The following is a 23,976-nucleotide window of genomic DNA, read 5'->3' on the forward strand; positions in this document are numbered from 1 at the left end:
AAGCCTGGGCACATTACAGTTGAATAGAAACATATACATCACACTACAGAAGGCCACTATATTGAATACATGTCATATTGTGAGAAAATTCCTGAATACAGACGCACACACTGATACACTTTTTTAATTTCTCTTTTGGTTACTATGCCTTGACTTTGGTCCGGCATAGTACACAGTCACTGGTGTTAACCGAGTATCTCTCACTTAACCCAACACAATAATAATAATAATAATAATCAGTGCAGAGCCCAAACGGTTAGGAGTTGAAAGTTGAAATTTGGTACACAGTTAGGGTACCAGATATAAGTTCTGAAGTGTTAAGTAACAATGGAGAACAAGAGAAACCGACGTGAAAGATTTACGGGCGCTGGAGGGAAAAAAAGAAAAAGAGTAATGTGTTAGAACTTATTCGATTTTCAAATTTAAACAGATTAGTTCGGTTTTTCTCGACCTTTCTTCTTTAGAACATTCGATGAAAATCGAACGATATAATCAGAACACGTCGTGAAAATCGAACAATATTAGAACATTCGATTTTCAAATTCCACCTTTCTTTAGAAAAACTGAGTTCGTTGATGAAATTACGCTTTCTTTTTTGAGTATAATGTAATAATCTTAATCTTTGCTATTGTTACTTTTGCCCGAGCAACGCCGGGCCTACTTACTAGTTTAATATAATTGTGAGATCGGAGCTATGTGTACACCAAATTTTTCTTTTCTCTCATAAACTTTCAACATATTTTAACTAAATTCGTCACGCATCCGTTAAAACAACATCGCCGGGAACAGAAATCGAACATCTTTTCAACAACTATCAAAATTTATAACCGTTCTTTTTGAATGTAAACATTCACCAATCCAAGCACTTATTCTGAAACTGCAAGACTTAAAGTTTACAATTCACGTCCGATTTTATCACTTTATTTTGGTCCAGGGAATACCTTTAACCTTCCCTCCTGCTAAAGTAACCTTTACCTCCGACAACATTTAATCATATGACATATTTTTTCAAGACGAATCTATGTAAGCTCGCCTCCTCTCCCTACAAGTGCGTACCTCGTCGAACCTCTAGCGGTGACAAATTGGAATAGACCGAGGAACAGCTACGCCGATTTTGTCTATACCAAGTGCGCGTTACGAATCTAGTCGCGACTTTTTATAATTGTGTACGTCTACCACAACAAGGACAGATTCGAACCTGCGAGGAAACATCAAAGAGTTATAATAGTCAATCGTGTAAAATCTTTTTTGGCACCACTTCCTTGTACTCGGAAGCTAGAGAAAACTCTCGTTAGATATTCGATGTTTGTATTTTTAATTCTCTAATTGTTACTCAATAAATCTTTGTTTTTCTTTTTAAATGGTGTCATTTGTTTGTGTATTGCCTACGCCTTATCGACGACTCCTCTCATTTCCTTTACTCGACCTGATAAAAAGAATCTCGATTTTTCGAGATCATAGAACGTAAAGCAGCCATCCTCTGACAAGTGGGCAGTTTTCACCAAACTGTTGCCGAGAAAGAGGCAAGACAATCGCTTTGCCTCCGGTTACCGTATAATTAATTTAATAAAAATATACTTACAACGATATCAATTGTCCTACACTATATTCAATGCGTTCATCTATGATTTTGCAATATTCGATATTCAAGTCTAACACTGTTCCTAATACTGAAAAGTACAATAAAAAACGTAGTTAAACACTTATATAAGTTCATAAATTAACTTCTCAATAAATTAGATTGAGAATTTAATTTACTGCTTATCTTATTTTTAATTTATCAGATAAAATGGCGTTCAAAATGCGTTTCTTCCCCTTTTGACTGTCTGAAGGATAAAGATTAAATTTTTGTATTATAGAATTGAACTAACAAAAAGACAAGTGTATGAAAGAAAGCTAATCTTCAAATGCGGTGCTTCCCTACACATGAAGAAATTTCAATGGGAATTTTTACATCAGAAACATCTGACGTAAACTCTTCAGTCAATTTTTCACAAATTCTTTACAGAATCTGTTATTGACAGGCGTTTCACGAAGTACAGTTACTACTTCCTTATAAAAATAGCAAAAAATAGTTTTCTTTTTCCAATTTATACAATTCACTTTTGCTAATCCGAACTCGTTATCGTAAGACGCTTACGGACTACTAAATAATAATTTTATAAATTTTTTATACTGAATTCGGTATTTATATACATATTTGGTTAATGTGAGCCTAGGTATACAAAATGGCGGCGCTTTTGGTGGCCATCTTGTTTGCACACGCAAATGTGCAAACAAGATGGCGACCATCGACAATTACCTTAACGTACGCCTATATTTAAACTTTTTTAAAACTAAAACATTTCTAAAACGTAAATTTGCTACTTACTTTCTCCCCTGCTTTTAATTACTTTTCCTACTCTTGGACCAGAAACGAAAAATAAAAAAATCATCATACTACCTATAAATTCAATCGATGCATGAACGAAGTGAATTATGAGATTCTATACATCAGTGGTTCAAACAAAATTTGCCTGTATTGTACATAAATTTTACTCCACTTAAAAACTGCAGTCTTACGATTCACATCTCTCGCCTTTTCATCTACGATAAGCAGCGTCTCCATAGAGGGTGGCACCTGCAATTTACGGTCACCTAGCCTTCCATGTGTCGTTCACGTAGTCTTTCGGGTCGGAAATTACTATTACATATCCTTGGTTATGACAAATTTAACATGTTTAACACACATTTACACACTTTTAAACACATTTAACACATTTACACATTACAGACGCACATTTAAACCACGTTTAAAAACATTTAACTCACATTTGCACACTTTTAAACACATTTACACAATGTAAACGCACATTTGAACCACATATAAACCCTTTACAAAATTTTTACCTTACTTACACAATGTTAACACACTTTTAATACGCTTTTATGACATTTAACACGCATTAAACACATTAAAGACAGGTTTAACATGTTAATTACTATTGACAAACTTTCCTCCTTGAGAACTTTAGACTTCGAGTAAATTGTACAAACTTTAAAAAACACAGACACTTTTTAAAAAATTAACAACGTGCATAATCCGACTACATCGTAACCAAACTTCGAAATTCACATTATTCCTCATGTTTCCTGAACGGAATTTTTTGATGGATATTTGCATACGAAGGCATCATTACTATCAGCGCAATCTACATTTCTTTTCGAAAAATACTGGCCGTCGAAGTTACCAAAAGCGTCGCCATCTTGTATACATAGGCTCACATTAACCACATATTGAAACACATTGTAAAATTATTATTTGTATATACAAAGTAATTATGATTTTTTAGCGTGATTTTGTTTTTTATTTGGCTAAATATATTAATCAGAATTGTTTCGGTTCCAACAGAGAATTGATTAACGCGTGTTTGAATTTACGAGAGTATTTCGTATGATTACAAACTATCAAAGGACTTACTCCAATTCCCAACGTTTTTTAAGTCTTCGTTACTGCATGTACTCGGAATGCACACATCTAAACGTATTCCCGTCTTCGTTTTGATTACATCTGTTTTGAATATGTCATCGAACTTCATCGGTTTCTAAAAAATTAATTAATTCAGTATGAAGATTTTTCAGGAATTATTTTATATACAACTTTGTTGTATTACTAAATTAACCTAAAAAATTACACCAAACTGTATCAGTCCATCGCAAAATTTTTGTTCAAACTTTAATACTTACAATAATCTCTTTCGCTATTTTAATCAATGTATTATTTTCAAACTTATGAATTGACTTCGTAATACGCTTTAGTGATTTTTGTATTCCAATTGTCAGGGCACAGTATTTGCCTCGAATCTGTTCACTTCCTTTGTCGGTAGTTTCTTTTCTATTTTGAGGAATATCTATGCTCAAACACTGGTCATAATCCCCTGCTATCCACTGTGTCATTCCTAACATTCCTGCCGGCAGTTTTCCAAAAGAATCAATCACTGCAAATAGCAAATACATAAAATTAACGTTATCTTTATGTATTACGTGTTTGAAAAACAAATCGAAAGAGAAAATAATAATACTTTCTCGTGCAGTTTCACAGTACAGAGAACCCTCGTACATGTAGTTAATTTTAGTACCACAAAAATAGCGCGCAAGCGAAACCGCGAATGTAGATGCTAATAATAAACCGAAAATGAATGAATTTTTAAACTTTCTGAAACCATAATTTGTACATTTACACTTGATTGGAAAAAGCAAAAACGATGATTACCAAAGATTTAGGACAAAGTACAGTGTAGTTGCACAAGTAAATCAAGTCTTATAAATGTGGTAAAAATATTTTTCCAAAGAAACCTTCACTGTTTGAACAAACGGACTTACTATTCGAAACTTTCGTCCGTTTGTTTCAATGATTTGAAAATACTTTAAACCAGCGTTTCTCAAAGTGGGCGATAACGCCCCCTTGTGGGCGTTGAGTAAATCTAGTTGGAACGCTGGAGGCAGGGTACTGAACGGTGACCAAAGGCAAAAGTTGGGGTCACTGACAGCCGTTTCCTTTCCTCTGTTAAACAGATAAGAGGAAACATTGCGTTAAATGGTTTCCAGATGTTGAGAACAATGTACGGTAAGGGCACAAAGTGTGAGATTCATAGAAAAGTTTTTTTAAGAATATTTCCAATCCTTTCTCACACAAGAGAAAATGAGTTAGGGGGCGTTGGGTATAACTTTACGGACAAAGGGGGCGGTGGATCGAAAAAGTTTGAGAATCACTGCTTTAAACGTTTTGTCAGACTAACACTTTAGGAATGACTCGCAGGTAGTGACAGCAATTCTCCTAGAAGAGTAAAACTTTGATTAAAGATCCCAACTTTTGAGTTGGAGGTTTAGACATGGAGCCAGCTCTCCCCTTCTCGAGAAAAAAAAACTTAAAAGCTAAAAATCCGAACAGAAGTAAGCCGGCTGCATATTCGGGACGACGTGAAAAATTACGGATAAGGACAATCATTATTGAAACGTAGAATGTGCAAAGTATTAATAATAAAAAAAGACTAATTGTCTCGGAATTAAATAGAATACAATAGGATATTATTGTATTTACTGAAACCAAAAAGGAATGACAGGTAGTGGTAATAGAGAATAAATATTTACATTTTTAGTGGCGTATTGAAAATACTAGATAAAAAAGAGGAGTTTCTGTTCTGATATTGACGAAATACAAGAAAAGTGATACATCTCGGAAAGCAATAAATGAAAATATGATTAAATTAATTTAATTCTATTTCGTAGAAATATTACAATTTGGGAAATATGTGTGAAATTCGGGTTTTTATCTAGTTCTTCCGAATTAAATGTTCCTACGATTTTAAAAACGAAAAACAGAATTCGTGGGAAATTTTATAATTCTGCCTATTGAGGCAACCGATCTCCCGCTGTAACATCATAAAATTTAAACTAAACTGAATTCCTCATTTTCTTTCGTCCTGACAACGATCTCCTAACTTAGTTCCCACGGCGAATCTATAAAAACCGCGTCTTTTTCCACTCTGAGGGGAGTCTCATTCGGTCTGCCAGTCGTACGTGCTCGTGGACGAGCTGCGAATTAATTGTTCATCAAAGTCGCGAAAATTTGACCTAGTGCCTATAATTTTGGATATTCCGTCGTCTATGAAATCCTATTTGTAAACTCTCTCTCTCGAGCTGCCTCTACGCGTAATCGAGAGTTGGAATTGTAGCTTAGCGAACTTAGAATTGTAATCAAATTTTTCGTTGATTTTAATAAATATTGTTTTGTTGTTAAATGAAGTCTTTACTTGACTGTCGACCACACCTTGTCGTCGACCTCATCTCACCTCCCCTCTATTCGCGTAACGCGTAACAAAACGTGACAGCCACCCTTGACAAGTGAGTAGGTCAACGATCTGTTTCCGGAAGGAACAGTCAGACTTCCTCCGACACTCTCCCGGCTCACATATGCTTTAAGTGATAGTGAAAATAAATTAGGTAAAGATGAATTCTTTGAGAAATTAAATCTATATATATAATCGAGACGAGTTGATAATACCAATAATAATAATCAGCGCAGAGCCCAAACAGTTAAGAGTTGAAAGTTGAAATTTGGTACGCAGTTAGGGTACGTAACGAGAACGCACACTAAGAAGGGATTTTTCGAAATTCCTTTTCACGGGGGAGAGGGACAGGATTAAGTCTTAACGCTTCCATCAACAATGGAAGTGTTAAGTAACAATGGAGAACAAGAGAAACCGACGTGCAAGATTTACGGGCGCTGGAGGGAAAAAAAGAAAAAGAGTAATGTGTTAGAACATATTCGATTTTCAAATTTAAACAGATTAGTTCGACCTTTTCTCGACCTTTCTTCTTTAGAACATTCGATGAAAATCGAACGATATAATCAGAACACGTCGTGAAAATCGAACAATATTAGAATATTCGATTTTCAAATTCCACTTTTCTTTAGAAATATTTAGTTTGTTGATGAAATTATTTTTTTTCTTCTGTGACTATAACGCAATAATCTTAATCTTCGCTATCGTTACTTTTGCCCGAGCAACGCCGGGCTTATCTGCTAGTACTATAATGTGAGCCCGCAGGTTTTGAGGACGTAAATTCGAGAGTTTAATGGGGTTCATGACCCGCAAGTTCGATAGGAAATCGATCGGATGTTGATTACACATCCGATCCGATCAGAAAGAGAAAACAAAAGTCCAAGTCATCGAACATTGAATAACAGGCTGGCCCAGTGCCAACAACGATCGTATAAAAACCCGATCAACTCTGGAAAGAAGGCGATCATCCAGGAAGGCCTGAATCCAGTGTCTCCAGTCCCGGACATAAGACTGATTTCAGCTTTCATAGTCCAGGAGGTCGTCGCATACTGTCATCGGACCACATATTAAGGTATATCGATGTAACCTTTGTAAACTCTCTCCCACTCGAAGTTAGGCACGTGACTAATTTATTGGTTAGATCGCGATTAGCGATAGGAATATTTTATCCGCATTTTAGCAGTAGTTATCTGTATATCTTTATTTTATGTGTATCTTTAGTGTATGTTCGCTTGTGTAAGTTAATAAACCTTTATTGTTATTTGTCAAACCTCTCTCCTGTCAAAGTAAGGATGCCTGTCGACGTACTGACGCACCTCCGCACTCACTTTTTGCTCTCCTAGCCATCCAACGACAACGAGGTCGGGTTTTACCAACCCGTGCAGCGTAAGTGGTCAGCGAAGTTTTCCCTCTGACCCACTGCTTATCTCACAATAATAAATAATATTGGCAACAATAGAAAAGTTATAATGGCAGCGGATTTAAACGGCCGAATTGGTAAAAAGCGTAAAAACCAAATAGCTAGACCTATGAAGAAGATAGAATAACTGATTATGGCGAATGATTAATTGAACTATGCATGCAGAACTCGTTAAAAACAACAAATGGTTATTTCTAGCATAAAGATATACATAAACACACTCGACATTAAGACAAAATTCAAAATCAATATTGGACTATATCATTGTGAAACAGAATACTGCAAAAACTCTGACATCTTGGACCGATAGTCCAAGATTTTTAGTGGGATTGATTGCGGAAGTTTTCATTATGTGATTAACAGTAAAATAAATTTTCCATACTTTAAAGTTGACACTAGTATCAATAATAAGTAAAAAAGGACAGAATTACAAATTCCAAGATATAATCTACTCTCTTTACAAAATGAAAGTAATCAACTATTGTACCAGAAACGGCTAGATGATAAATTAAAAGAAACTTACTTCGATATAGTACAAGAACAATACAATCATATAGTGCAGAGTATACATCAATCGGCTAAAGAAGCATTAGGAGAAGTTAAATGTGGAAAATATCAAATAAAAATGTATTATTGGAATGAAGAAATAGCAGAATTGGTGAAAAATTACAGAAATTTATATTTAAAATCGATAAATACAAAAAATATAGATGATAAAATAGAGTATAAAAACGTCAGAGTGTTATTAGGAAAAAACTATGGCAAGAAAAAAATAACAATTGGGACAAAGTTTGCAATACCTTACAAACTTTTATACGTGAAAGACACCCAAGCATGCAGAATTTTGAAAAATTCGGAAATAATAATAAGATAACCAATACTATTCAGTACATATCACTAAATAAATAGAAAGACTATTTTAATAACCTTTTAACAGAAAACAGTAATGAATTTATGAGTTTACTAGCTGTTACCCGCGGCTTCGCCCTCTCGGATTTTCCAATTTGATAGAAATAACCCTCTCTCGGTACTTCACTAAGGTTTTCAATCATTAGTTGTTACTAACAAATAAACATCAAAATGTCTATGAGACAGGTCTTGCATAAAATTAAAACGCAGTCGCTTTACGGGATTTCCTTCTACGCCAAATTTCTCATACAGCTCGCCATTGTCGTAAACTTCGAAAGTTAACAGAAATATTTGTCCCGCTGCTACTAACTCGCATAAACCTCAGTAAGTATGAAATCGCGACATACGGTCAAAGTATTCGACAGAACTGCTATAATTATTTTCATCACTATCATGTGAGATAATCGAAAATCCATCCCAGTGACTCATCACATATTCCACTATTTTTGAACGTACTGTTTTGGCCATCACTTGGGTGTCATACAAAACAAAGGATATTGCTCTAAAAAGGCAACCTCCATCGCTTATAATTGGAAAGATAGTGTGGGGCGTCATAACTTCATTTATATTTAGTATATCAGACACCATAGTAATTATTTAATTTATAACAATCTAATCTAAATCTAAATTATATAAAATACTCACACGAGCGACAATCAAACGTGGGTCGTATCAACTTACAGACTACTAACTTTTCCCCCTCCTTACTACTTCGAGGTTCTCACCAAAAGTGACTCTGTCTCTTTTCGTTTGGCCCCAGAGCCCCACATTGTCTTTTGTTCTACTTATTTTCGTGGAAAAGATAATCCTACTCAAGATAAGGGTTAGATTAAAAAAAGTTCTAAAATTAATTCAGAACAGAGAAACAGGAAGGAAGGCTAAGATAAATTTAAATAAAATATACAAACATACAATATCATGGCCTACGGCCACACTATAATCGAAAAATATGTAATAAATTCGAATTTAAACGGTTCGAACATTTATTTGGTTAAAAAATCGTAATACCTATATATTGTACGTTTGGACATTAACCCTTCCGCAGTCATGTGATTTTTCGACTTAATTTCAGTCACGTGGTCTTCAACAGACGCCATTTTTTATCTTGAAATTGTATAATTTTTGGCTTCGCTTCAAAAATTATTATTTCATCTTTGCTTTCTTTATTCTCTCTACTTTTAAACTGTGTAAAATATTTTTATATCGACACAAATGCTTTATTTGTGTCGAATTTAATGCAATTTAATACGTAAAACGTAAAAAATAAACATATCAAATTTCAACTCGCTGTAATTTATCTCGTGTTTCGCCGATTGCCATCGGGTTTGTTCGTTAATAGGGAAGAAATGTAACTCTTGCAAGTCAAGTCAGTAGAAATTCCGTACTATTGCAAGAAAATTTGTCCACAGACCTCGCGATACCCCCTAAAGTCATAAACGTTAATTGTTTTTGACTCTATTTTCAAATGCTACTTTTTGAGTTGTAAATCGACCAATTGACAAAGTTTTTATCTCGTTTTACTCATAGAAATGTTGTATTTACGATTTAACAGATAGTTTTCTTAGATGTTTATATATTAATTTAATTTTTAGTTTTTAAATTTTTACCATCGGAAACAAAAAATCGCATCTGAAATAGTACAGTTGAAGCCGTTCTTCTGGTTAAAACTTAATGCTCTCCCTTTCCACGCCGCGGGAAAATTTCGAAAAATCGCTTCTCAGTGCGCATCCCCATGGCGGACCCTAACTCTGTGTCAAATTTCACCTCTTTATGTTCAGCGGTTTGCTCTGGGCGATGACGAATCAATCAGTCAGTCAGTCAGTCAATCAGGACAAGTAGTTTTATATATATATAGCTATAATACAGAGAATGAGGACACACAACATAATATGAAGAATGGCTATATTCGGATAATATGAAATTTTTTAAAGTACAGTGGAACCTCGGTATACGATCTTAATCCGTTCCTGATGTTTGGACTTATACCGAATAAGACGTATACCAAACCAATCTTTCCCATAGGAAGTAATGTAAAAATGATTAATCCGTTCTCATGTAAAAAACCCTTTTGATATGATATATTAATGAGGTTGTAAAATATTGATAATTTAAACACTGAGCACATTAATAAAAAAATAAATTTTATCATAGATTTTTAAAGTTATTACAGTATATTGTATTATATTATATAAATCATTAAATCAAAATCAAATCATGTCAAATTCTCCTTAATACTAATAACCTGTTTAGAAATTCATTAAACACCTTTCGCAACGTTAGCAGATTTAATAATGTCTTTATTTTTCACGATTGTCGATATCGTCGTTCTCGGAATACGGTATGCAACAGTTAAATCTCGAACACCCATGCCACCTTCGTATTTCTCAACAATCTTTTTATTCAGTTCCATTGTGATTCTAGTCATTTTTTTTAGTTTTCTGTTGCTTTTCATTTGCCTTTTTGCAATTCGTGATTAATAAAAATAATAAAATTTTACTTACAAATTAAAATCAGAAGAAATTGAACAGTTATCAACCGTGGGACCGCGAACGTCTAGTCTGGTCTAGTACACCGATAGCGCTACTTGTTCATACATGGCGCGTATAATTGAATTAAGTCGTATACCGAACAAAAGTCGTATAGCGAGCAAAATTTCTTTCGTCCAAACAGGTCGTATTCTAAAGCAGACGTATACCGAGGTTCCACTGTATAATCGAATCTTTAAAAAATAATAAAACTAGTGACATTGGTAAAATACCCAGCAGAGCTAATTCAGAGTGGAGGTGATAGGTGACTTAGAATTTGAAAAAGCTCAGTGGAACGATGTATAAATGAAAATATCCCACAAGACTAAAAAGTTAGGTATTTGTCACCAATATACAAACCAGGCAAAAAACCTGAATTTAAGAATTACCGATGTACATTCAGCGTGATATACGAAAAATTATTAAAATATTACTTAGAAGAGGAATACAAAGATATGGAACATGAGAAACAAGCATGTTTTAAGAGTGAAAGATCAACACTTGATCATATTTTCTGTGTTGGACAAAAATTACTGAGAAAAACGTTGTTAGAAATCAAACTACACATTTATTATTTACTGATTTAGAAAAGGCATACGATAGTATACCAATTAAAAAATTATGGCAAGTATTGGATAATACAACAATAAATAGGAAAGTAATAAATAATATTTAAAAATTATATCATACTCGATTGTTAAAATTAAAATAGCAACAAGATTATCTGAAGGATTTCTAGTTACCAAAGGTTTACGCCAAGGTTGTTGTATTTCTCCAACATTATTTAAATTTACATTCGAAAGGCTGTGGATATATGGAAGAAAAAATGTAGTAATATGGGTCTAATGGTTGGAGATAATACTGTATATAAATTATTATTTGCAGATGACCAATTAGTTATAGCTGACGATAATGATGATTTAACATATTTGACAAGAAAACTGAAAAAAGAATACAATAACTAGGGACTAAATATTAATATGGGAAAAACTAATTATATGGTAATTGGAACTGAAGACATACATGATTTAGTTTTGGAGGAAAATGGAAAATCTGAAGAGATTAAAGGATGCGACGAATTTAAATATTTAGAAACAAATATTACTAATGATGGTCAAATTGGAAATTGAAATTAGGAACATAATTACGAAAGGGAGATCCATGATAAAAATGTTAAATGGCATCTTATGAGATAAACAGATCTTTAAAATAAAAAAAATAAACCTATATAAGTCATTTATTATACAAAGTGGCTATTTATACATACGGTATGTATACTCGATTGACGGTTTAAGTTATCTGGATATTTAAGTTATGTTAAGTGAATCGTTTATTATGCCATAGTTGTTTGTTTGTGTCAATTGAAACTATGGATCCTGAAATTATTGAAAAGGTATTCATGAGTTAATTTTTATTTATAATTATATTATAAATATTCTAACTTTAATTTCAGATGACAAAACAAATGTCCGATCATAATGAAAATAACATTAATAAACATAATTTAAATGTAGGCCGAAAATTCAATGACTATGAACAATTATCAACGTTTGTTAATGCATTTTGCAGAGAACATTATCATCCATTTGCCATTAGAATTCGATCTGAAAAACAAGTTTTATACCAGTTCTATAGTCGCATGATTATGCCACCCCCCTTTATTGCGCGGCGTCTAACAGAATCCATTGTTTTACTTTAAATTGTAAAATTTTTGGCTTCGCTTCAAACATTATTATTACATCTTTGTTTTTTTAATTTTTTTTTACTTTTAAACAGTGTAAAATATTTTTTTATTGACACAAATGCTTTATTTGTGTCGAACTTAATGTAATTTGATACGTGAAACGCAAAAAATAAACATATAAAATTTTAACTTGCCGTAATTTCTCTCATGTTTCACCGATCGCCATCGGGTTTGTTTGTAAATGGGTGAAGAAATATGACACTTTCGAGTGAAATCAGTAAAAATTTCGTACTACTGCGAAAAAATTTGTCAATATACCTCGCTATTCCCCTTACGGCGAAAGTCAATAAACGTTGATTATTTTATGACCCTATTTTCAAATGCTTCTTTCTGACTTGAAAATCGACCAATTGACAAAGTTTTTATTTTGTTTTACTCATATCAATGTTGTATTTAAGATTTCACAGTTATTCTCTTTATATTTCTACACATGAATTTTATTTTTAATTTTGAATATGATATAGTTGTTAGGCTTAACTCGATCACCTAATATAAAACTTGACATCGCTCAAAATATTATTCAATTCATCAAAATTTTTTGTTGATATTATAGATATAAATGTTTTCTGTGCATGAAATGAAGCAATCAAAAGAATAATGCGTGGACCATCGAAAATTCGGCAATCTACGACATGATGTGAAATGCGTAAATTCATCTATTTATAACTAAAAATATTCTCGAAATTTCTCCAAAAAATGCATTTGCAACAATACCTATATGAAATTCTTACGCAAGAAAATAAATTGTACAATTAGCGCAATTTGTATTAAAGATATTAATTTTGAAAATTTTTGTCGCTGTTATTTCTCGCGCGGCCAAACGCGATTTCTCGCAGAGTATACAGTCAAACCTGTTTTTATGCCAGGGATAGGGACCGCATTAAAAAAGACGCATTAAAAAAAATCGCACGAAACTTCACGAATGGCTGTAAAAAATAGTTTTCGCAACACAATTAAAAAAATATTTTTTTATGCGGTCAACAGGGACCGCATAAAAAAAGTCTCACATAGAAAATAACTCAAAACCGTACGAAATAGAATTTATTGACAACAGATGTCGGCACTTGACTGCATCGTCTGGTCTATCGTCTGTTTTACATATTTTTGTCCAGGTGGTGTTTTGTTGACTTAAAAAGTAAATTATTTCATTTTTCGCATATTCATGCAATAATATTACTATAATAAGTGCATTTATGCTATAATAAGTTTATTTAGCTATAATAAGTCAACGTAAGACATGATGAATCGCACGAAACAAGTCGCCAACTATACCGCACAAATAAAAAATCGCACAAAAAAAACGCTTAAATTAAAAATTCGCATTAAAAAAATCGCACAAATAAAAATCGCACATAAAAAGAGCGCATAAAAACAGGTTTGACTGTATATAATAAGACATCGCTGAGTTTAGTAATAAATCTGTATATCTCGGTTCCAAATCAGGCTAATATGAATCTTTTTATTGAAAAAAGATAATAAAATTGTTGAGAGAAAAGAATTGATAGCGAAAAAGATGCTCGCGATGGTCGCGATCGACGAAAGCGATTATCGCGAACTCGTTTTTTTCTCGAATTTTTACTACTGCGCATAGTCGCGTGGAAGCTTGTTAGAAGCCAGCACTTTTTGAAATTTTTTGAAAAATTTCAAGAAAAATGCCACGAAAATAACCACCACAGGGCTTCTCACAGAAGCCAGCGATCATAGAAGGGAAACAAATGTTGTCATGGTATTAAGTAAATTTTTAAATGTCAGGGAAAACGTCCAAATCAACATTACTATTACAAGAGTTGTCCAGCACGAATAAATTTTTATAGAGGTGAAAATAAAAAATGGACGCTAACAAAAATGTTACTTAATCATAATCATACAATCGGAAAAGAAGAATATGGATATTACGGCAAGGCAAAAAAATGAATGAAAATGACTATGATACAGCAACGGATTTGTTATTATCTACTGCCAAAGATAGAATGATTGCAAGAGTTTTGAATAAGAAAAGTGGAAAAAGTTTATACGAAAGGACATTCAAAATTTGCGAAAAAAAAACTTTTTCCTACAAGTACAGAAACAGACCAAAATAATTTAATGGAATTTTTAGCAGAAATTAAAGAAAATGGTGATGTGTACGCTATGAAAAAAGATGCCGAAAGAAGTGGAATCACTATTTATAGCCTCTTTAGAAATGGTTATAAATTATAATAATTCTCGGTGCCCAGTTATACAAATAAATGTTTCTTTTGGGTTTATTGTTAAAAATTATGAACTTTTAGGATTTTGTTATTACTCTTGTATAACCGAGAAATCGAAATTTGCAACTGTAGCATTTATTGCTAAAGAAACATATTCGACATTCACGTATTGTATGAATGAATTTTAAAAAATATGTATGACCAATCCGTCCGTTGTAACGGACACTTGTTACATGCGCCTGTTCGAGTGACTAGTGGCGCGAAGCTATTGTTCGTGGGATTATGACTAAACACCCCTAAGGCAGAAGACCCCTAGCCGCGACAACAGAAGTCGTTGTGATAGTAATCCTGCGCGTTACGAGGAAAACCGGTAGGTTCAGACAGTTTGTTACTTGGTCCCTTGTTGTTAGGACGTTGATGAGTGTGGAGCAAGAACGAACATATACCCAAGAATAGATTCGAACCTTGGGGTACGGACTCTCGCGTATCGACAACCCTGAACTTGTACTTGGCTAAGATTCCCGTTAGCCGTAAAAAATTGGAGCTACTAGTGAAAAACAGAGGTTCATCACATCTGAAGAAAAAGAAAGAAAACCAAAAAAAAAAAAAAAACGATAGCAAGGTTCAACTGAATAAGAAGAGAAAACGGTAAGTTCATTGTTCCTTTGTCTCATACATAAGGTCTGGCGATAACTGGGTTTTGCGACCAGGGATTTTTGTATATAATCATAAAATAAGTTACATTTTGGGTAACTTAATATTAAATTGTAATAGGAATTCTCGTACCTAATCAAAATGCCGAAAAAGTTGGCCATGAAAGACAAAATTGATATTTTAGAGGATAGAATTATTTCTAAAGATAACGAAATTATGCAACTAAAATCAGTTATTCGTGAATTACAAGAGAAAATTAAAAATCTTGAGAAAAAAGAAAAAAATAGATCCAGGAACATCGAAAACTCGGGAATGGAACGAGAACCTTCTCCTACTGTTCTAGAGGATGATGGGAAGTCGGACGTTTCGTCTGTTTCACCTATTAACATGATGATTAACTTAATAAATCAAATTAGAGAGGAATTCGAAACTAGATTTAATAAACTTGAGAATACGTTTGTAAATGCAAAATGTGCTGACTCAAATCCTTCAATCAGTCCTACACTTCCGAAAGGTCTTACCATTCCACAAAAGTTAATATCTTGGCCCGCTTTTGATCCACAAAATATACATATTTGGCTAAAAAAGCTGCAAGAAATAAAAGAATGTTTCGAATTAGACGATACAACATTTATTTCCACATTAAAGCTACAATCAGATATAGATTTGGTAAAAACAATTAGGCTAGAAGAGGCAAAAGAATATGAATTGACTTGGACTAGGTTGAAGGCACAAATAAAGAAATGGTATGAAACAGATTCTACTGTAAAGAAGACAATTAAAATGTATGATAGAGTTCAAGGGAAATTAGAATCAGCCTTTTCTTATGTTTTAGATAAATTAAAATTAATTCTTTAAATCATTAATATTTGGAAATAGAAAAAATCGAACTATTAAACAATGGTCTGCAAAAGGAAGAAAGAATGTCTATTGAAAATAAAACATTCCATACCTTAGATCAGTGGTTTCCAACCTGTGGGGCGCGCCCCCTAGGGGGCCCGAGACTGTTGCAAGGGGGCATGCAGCTGTTTCCAAAATATCATTTTCGAATACAAACCAAAAAAGTCGAATAGATGTCAAAAAATAAATCAGCAAAATAGGTATACGTAATCCACAATCCTCGCCGCGAATTTTTCGGGTACAAATGCTAAAACATCCATCCATACTCTTGCTGGAACGAGAACATCTCGCTTTCGCGTTTGGAGCCGAGCGCGCTTTGAGTATTTATGAAATTAGATTGTTAGAAAAATTAAGGGAGCGCAAGAATTTTTTTTTTTTTAAAGGGGGGCTCAGGTACAAAAAAGTTCGAAACCACAGCCTTAGATAATTATATTAATGCCATTACGGAATTAGACTCGATAACAAAGAGAGAGCGCGAAAAATACTACAAAAGTTTCAGTGTAGGCGAATGTTCAAATAGACCTAATGGGATTTCAAGGTCACCTAAGCCTTACAGCTATTCTTACAAAGAACAATCGAGTCGTCAAAATCGTGAATTAATGGACCGTGAAAGAAAATCCGTATACAATAAGCGTTCTAAAACCTTTAGGAGAACTAACAATAGAAACAATGGCATACAATCAGAACAGGCTATTTCTCGAAATCAGACAGTCTCAGAAGAAAGTTCTAACGATATTATTTGTCACAACTGTTGGAATAGGGGTCATTATAAGAAAATATGTAAATATCCAAAATTTTATGCGTTCGAAAAAATGCGCCAACTCATGGATAAACTCGAAAATCAAAACGAGGAACAAAAAAACTAATCGGTCGGGCTCCTGAGGGAGAGCCCTGTTTCCAAGCTGCTAGAATCCCTCCTTACCTTTTAGAGTGTCTCGCAATTTCGAAATCAAAATTACGCACTATTTATTTGGAAATCGAAGGCTCTCCGTTTAGTGCCATCATTGATACGGCCTCAGAGAAATCATTGATAAGCCGAAAACTATGTATAGAATTAAGACTAAAAATATGTCCTGAACCTATTAAACTCATCGTAGCAGATAATAGAAAGATAGAGTGTGAAGGTACTTGTATGTGTAGACTACAAATAATGGGAAACAGTATTGAATTTGTGTTTGTAGTATTGGAAAATTTCCCACATGATTTATTACTAGGTAGTGATTTTTGTGAACAAATGAAAGCAACCATCAGCTTCAAAGACAACTTATTTATAGTGCCAATGGGAGAGAATTGTATTAGTCAAATTCAAACGCCCCTCTTACATCACACCAACGCAAAATTCCGTACCACCGAAGAAACACTTGTAAATGCTTTTACTATGCGTACCTTAAAAGTCCGCTGTCCAATTAAGCAGGGTACAGTAGAAATAAAGCACGAAATGGGCGAGAATGGTATCAATGTTTTGTCAGGTATTTGTGAGGTGAGAAATAATGAATGTATAATTCTAGTATTAAATAGCACTCCAACTCCTGTTTTACTCCCAGCGGAATCTACTGTTGCCAAAGGGAAACCATGTGAAGAATATGCCTTTGTAAATTTGTCTTTATCATCACGATCAGACAGTAATGCAACAGATTCAAATACTATAAAGCCAAACGCTAACCATTCGAAGGAAAGAAATGTTAGCTTATTTGTTCATTCTTATCGAAGACTAAACATAGAGTCATTTACTTTTAATATCGGGAATGATTTATCTGAAGATTCTGTAAAACAAATAGAAGATGTATTGAGAGAGAACCTAGACGTATTTGCCAAAAGCAGTTTCGATCTTGGAGTATGCACCCTAGGATCTCATGAAATAGTAACGAAGCCGGATGTTAAGCCAATTAAGCAAAACGCTTATAGAATGTCTCCATGTCAACGAGAAATTGTCAGAGATTTAGTAGAGCAAATGCTTCAAGCTGGTATAATTAGGCCGTCAAAGAGTCCCTGGGCCTCACCTATAGTGCTAGTGCCAAAGAAAGATGGGAAACATCGATTATGTGTGGATTATCGTCGTCTGAATAGCCTCACCGTCTCCGATACTTATCCTCTACCTCGTATAGATGATGCCTTAGAAATCTTGGGAGGAAACAAACTCTATTCGGTAATAGATTTAGCTCTCTGGATTTTGGCAGATACCCATGGCTGAAAATGATATATGTAAGTCCGCATTTATAATCCCAGATGGCATATATGAGTTTTTGAAGATGCCATTCGGTTTAAAAGGTGCCCCAGCAACATGTCAGAGGATAGTTGACCAAGTTTTAGGCGATCTAAAGTGGAAGGAAGCACTTACATATATCGACGATACTATAGCATTTTCCAAAGACCTCCCAGCACATTTGAAATTACTAAAGGAATTGTTCGAAAGATTTAGAAATGCTCAATTGAAAGCTAAACCTGAAAAATGCATATTTGCCGCTAATCATATTAAGTTTCTTGGATACATCGTTGAAGATGTAGGTTGTAAAACCGACCCAGAGAAAGTAAAGGCAATTACTGAAATGAAAGTACCTACTACGGTGAAAGAACTTCGATCCTTCTTAGGAATGTGTGGATATTTTAGAAGATTCATAAAGGATTTCTCGACTATCGCCACACCATTATTCCGTTTACTTAGAATCAATCAAAAGTTCATTTGGAGAGATATCGAACAAGAAAGTTTTGTACGATTAAAGGAAAGTCTATGTAACTCACCAGTTTTAAGTCATTTTGACCCAGAAAGAATGTGTTATATACACACAGATGCATGCGATATAGGATTAGGAGCTACTCTGTTTCAAAAGGATGATGACGGAAGAGAGCATCCCGTATGCTACATCAGCCGAACGCTTAATAAAAGTGAGTGTAATTATCCGACAACACAGAAGGAATGTTTAGCCATTAAATGGGCTATCGAGAAACTACGTCCGTACATCTATGGCAAAAAGTTTATAGTTGTAACTGATCACCACAGTTTGTGTTGGCTAATGCGCTTAAAAGACGCGAATAGTCGTCTGTGTAGATGGTCGTTAAGCCTTCAGTGTTACGACTTTGACGTAGTGTACAAACAAGGTGCATCTCATAGATGTCCTGATTGTCTAAGCCGAATCCCAAATGAAAATATCATAGACCTGGAAAGCAAAGAGGACGACTTTTCCCTATTCACTACTTCTGTGGAGAACGTAGACATGTTAAAAGCACAAACAGAAGATGCATTTTGCCAGGAAATAAAAAGTATTATCACAGGAAGTAGTAACAGCGCTAACAATTCGAAACGTGTTCATACTATTAAGCGTTACTTCCTACATGAAGGTATTCTTTATAAACATCTTTATCTTCCAACTGGTATAAAACAAGTGCTGGTTTTACCTAAAAGTCTGCAGTTAGAAGTTCTTCAAGCTGCTCACTCTAGCAAATTTGGTGGACACTTTGCAGTGAAGAAAACGTACGAAAAAATACATTCAAGATACTTTTGGCCAAAAATGTTTCGTATGATTCGTGATTACGTAAGAGCATGTCCATCCTGTCAATTAAGACTAGGTCCTAATGGTCCTAAAGCAGGTATGCTGATGCCAGTACCAGTCAACGCGCCTTTCGAAGAGTTTCCCTAGATCTAGCTGGTCCATGGCCTAAAGATAAGTTAGGACGTACTCATGCAATAGTTGCAGTCTGTGATTTTACAGGTTATGTGGAAGTAGGTGCGCTCCGGACCGAATGCTCCGAGGATGTAATTGACTTTATAGAAAACTTCATCGTTTTAAGGCACGGCTGTCCCAGAGAAGTAAGAACTGATCGAGGCTCGCAATTTATTTCGAAAGCAACACAAACATTTTTGAAAATTAGGTGCATAGGCTCGAAGCATACTTCTGCTTATCACCCTCAAGGAAACGGTCTTGCAGAAAGAACGATAAGAACGATTAAAAATATTTTAAATCACTTTTATAAGGCAAACCGTAAGAATTGGTCAGAATTGTTAAATTACGCAGCCTTCGCATATAATACCACTTATAGTGAGCCTAGAGGCTTCACTCCGTTTTATTTGGTATATGGTAGAGACCCTCTATTACCCACGGATCTACATTTAAATAGAATCAATTTTGTCGATAACAACGAATTGGCCGATACAAATATTCCTGTCTGGGTTAGGCGAGCGGAGGCCGCTCGTGAAATTGCGTTAGGTTATATTGCTAACGCAAAAGACCTTTGTATGAACAAATACAATGAACGCCGACAATTTCGTGAATACTTTAAAGGACAGCTAGTATTATTGGCTATCCCCAAACAATTACAGAAGGGCAAACCTATAAAATATAGAGGTCCCTTCAGAATTGTAAGCAAGCTGAACGATAACAACTATGAAATAGAGGCTATTGATTCTAAACCTCGTAGTAGCCCTTGGCATGATGTGGTCCATGTAGAGCGCCTAAAACCGTTCTACACACCGAAGTTCATCATGAAGTCCCTAGATCAAACAGAGGACAAGGAATCAACGTTGACACAAGATAGCAGTGACTCCGACGAAGAACCAGAACCAGATGACCCGCGAGATGCAGATTACAGCACCGACGATCTCCCAGGAACTAAGAAGAAATATTATCTTCGTCCTCGGAAATCATAACTATTATATTCTTAAGAGAAATTGTTACGAGCCGAGACGTCTCGTCCTAAAGGGGAGAGTACTGTAACGGACACTTGTACATGCGCCTGTTCGAGTGGCTAGTGGCGCGAAGCTATTGTTCGTGGGATTATGACTAAACACCCCTAAGGCAGAAGACCCCTAGCCGCGACAACGGAAGTCGTTGTGATAGTAATCCTGCGCGTTACGAGAGGAACCGGTAGGGTTCAGACAGTTTGTGACTTGGTCCCTTGTTGTTAGGACGTTGATGAGTGCAGAGCAAGAACGAACATATACCCCAGAATAGATTCGAACCTTGGGGTACGGACTCTCGAGTATCGACAACCCTGAACTTGTACTTGGCTAAGATTCCCGTTAGCCGTAACAAATTTGAGCCACCAGTGAGGAACAGAGATTCATCACATCTGAAGAAAAAGTAACAAAACCAAAAAAAAAAAAACGATAGCAAGGTTTAACTGAAACTCGAGGTACGATACCACGCAATTATCAAACCCCCTCGGAGAGACAAAACGATCAGGGCAGTTTCCAGAACTCCACCTATGCTAGGCCACCTACCCGGCAAAATGACTATCGGTTGACAACTTTCTGACGTCGGTTCGATCAGTCGAATGTTCGAGCTACCCTTAACTCCAATCGGAACTGGAACTCGCTCACCCCCTCAGCCATTAACAAAGGCGAGAGTGCGACACCGCCCCCGCATAGAAACTATTCACCAGCGAGACGGGAACCCGGTAACGAACAACATAGGGTCCGATTTCGATCCCAATCTTCGGAGAACTGTCAGTGCAAATGGAGGGGCATAGTGAGTGGCGTTGACAGGCGACGATATTGATCTCACCCCCGAAGAAACCCTTATCCTACAGCTAGAGTTCGGCCGCGAACACAGGGAAGGCGAAATCAGCTATCATAAAACCGGAGAGCAAGGAACCGAACCTTGTCACCTCTTGCCTCCACGATTTTTTCTCCTAGGCAAAGCGAAGCCATCTTTGAGTGTTTCATCGAACGAAATCCGGCCACAGTTCAAATAGATACAAGAGTGAAAGTCTCTCTCTTAGCCAAATCTTTTGCTAATACGATGACAGAAAGGGTAGATATCGATAGCGATAAGGAAACCGATTTAAGAAGCGTGACTGGGCATTCTATACAAACCTACGGCATCATGAGCCCCACTTTCGAAATTGGTCGGGACATGATTACCGATAAGGGCTCTATCATTGATTTAAGGGGAGGAGAATTAACGATTCCCATGCAAATCGTAATACCCTTTATAACCTCCCCTAAAGCTAGCGATCGAAGAGAACAGGAACAATTTAGCGATATAGATCGGGAGACAATCCCCGACCATAGGAGAATTCAAGATGGAAAATAGCAAGCCTGCCCGAGGAAAAGAGTATAGTAGAAGTAGACAATTCACATTCTCAGGAAAGCGAGAACGATGGAAGGGACATCGTATTAGTGGAAACCTGTCGGCTTCCCCTTTTAACCGACAATATAGTCACTGCTACTATTAGAGGGACCAGAGGGATAGGAAAAGTAGGAGTAATAGATTCGATCCCCTTCTCGCAGGAAGGAATATCGGGAGCCAATTTGTTAGTTGCCCCTAATAAGAAGGGACAGGTACCCATTCGTATCTGCAACACTACTCGTAAAACAATTAAATTAGAAGAGGTTACAAAGGTCGGAAACTTTTTCGATGCAGAGAAAGAGACTGACCCTGTGAGAGTCAGAAAGGAAAGGAAAACGGCGACAATGTCGAAAGCTGAGTTTAGCCAGCTTTTCGATTAAAGTAATATCCCGGAAGAAGAGAAACAGGCTCTTCTAAACTTACTATACAAATACCGACATGTTTTGCCCTAGATGACTATGATTTAAGATATTGCGATATTGTACAACACAAAATTGATACTGGCGACGCCGCGCCCATATACTTGCCGCCCTATCGAATCCCTTACGCTCAACGGCAACAATTAAATGAGATTATAGACAAACTCTAAACTCACAATATCATCGAACATTCCACTTTTTCGTGGAGTTCAGCCGCAATTTTAGAGAAAAAGAAATTGGGCGGGGTCCGCTTAGTCATAGATTATCATAAACTTAATAAAATTACGAACGTAGACCCTTATCTCCTTCTTTTAGTGCACGAGTCGCTTAGTCTAATGCGACAAGCGACCTATTTTTCGACGATAGACACTATTTCAGGATTTTGGCAACTTAGCGTGTGCGATAAGGAGAAGACTGCTTTCTCCACCATTGACTGTCATTATCAATGGAACAGATGTCCGATGAGACTTCGTAATAGTCCTGCGGCATTTGAAAGGGCTATGGACTTTGTCCTACATGGCCTAAAGGGAAAGACCTGCCTCGTCTACATGGACGACATTTTAACTTTTAGCTCTGACTTCGCTAGTCACCTCAAACGATTGGAACAAATTTTTCAGAGGTTAGGAGAAGCGGGAATTAAATTAAAACCGAAAAAATGCCACTTCCTGCAGTGACAGATAAAATTTCTAGGGCACAAGATTTCTGCTCAGGGTATAAAACCCGACGCCAATAAGGTAAAATGCGTATTAGACTTCTCAAAACCGAAAATGAGCGAGATGTTCGATCCTTTTTAGGTCTAACAGGGTATTATCGACGACATGTAAACGCTTACGCGAAAATCGCTAAGCCCTTAACTGATTTATTAAAGAAAGATACGCCATTCGAATGGGGACCAACCCAACAAGAGAGGTTTGAAACCTTAAAGACCATTTTGACGTTTGCCCCTGTATTAAAGTTCTCTGTGCTCCTTAGACAGCCCTATACAGCGAGATCCGTCACAAAGCTGCTAATATGCTTTATTTGGCGGCAGTGAAATAAGGTCAAGAATCTCTGCACGCGACAAATTGTCCCTCAATTCTCGCCGATTTTTAAAAGAATAGATCAACGAGGTACCTGGATTTATTTTACTTCTAAACCTCTCCTCCTCACAATTCGATGTCCAACACGACGTCGCAATTTCCCTCTTATCCCATTCACAAAGAAATTAAATAACACCGGCACTATTAATCTCTTGAATGCTTGTACAGGTTACCTGCCTGGGATCATCCTCACAAAACACTTTCAAAGACAATCAACTCTTCAATTGGACATAGCCCAACAATTAGT

General features: G+C 35.7%; 2 protein-coding genes across 2 annotated transcripts in view; both read right to left on the reverse strand.

Moving 5' to 3' along the window:
- LOC136979769 (nose resistant to fluoxetine protein 6-like) overlaps positions 1-3,479 on the reverse strand; it is a 49,532-nt gene extending 46,053 nt beyond the window's left edge. Inside the window, exons 1-2 of the mRNA XM_067275801.1 lie at positions 3,461-3,479; positions 1,583-1,670 (exon numbers count right to left, since the gene is read on the reverse strand). The gene's annotated coding sequence lies outside the window, so the exon portion shown is untranslated. The remainder of the gene's footprint in view (positions 1-1,582; positions 1,671-3,460) is intronic.
- The window catches only part of LOC136979770 (nose resistant to fluoxetine protein 6-like), a 37,677-nt gene that overhangs the window by 7,325 nt on the left and 6,376 nt on the right, over positions 1-23,976 (reverse strand). The window contains exons 3-5 of the mRNA XM_067275802.1: positions 3,727-3,977; positions 3,461-3,584; positions 1,583-1,670 (exon numbers count right to left, since the gene is read on the reverse strand). Of these exons, the coding sequence (XP_067131903.1) occupies positions 1,583-1,670; positions 3,461-3,584; positions 3,727-3,977 (463 nt within the window). The remainder of the gene's footprint in view (positions 1-1,582; positions 1,671-3,460; positions 3,585-3,726; positions 3,978-23,976) is intronic.

This window comes from Centruroides vittatus, unplaced genomic scaffold (assembly GCF_030686945.1).
Source record: "Centruroides vittatus isolate TY-2023 unplaced genomic scaffold, ASM3068694v2 contig_634, whole genome shotgun sequence".
NCBI lineage: Eukaryota > Metazoa > Arthropoda > Arachnida > Scorpiones > Buthidae > Centruroides > Centruroides vittatus.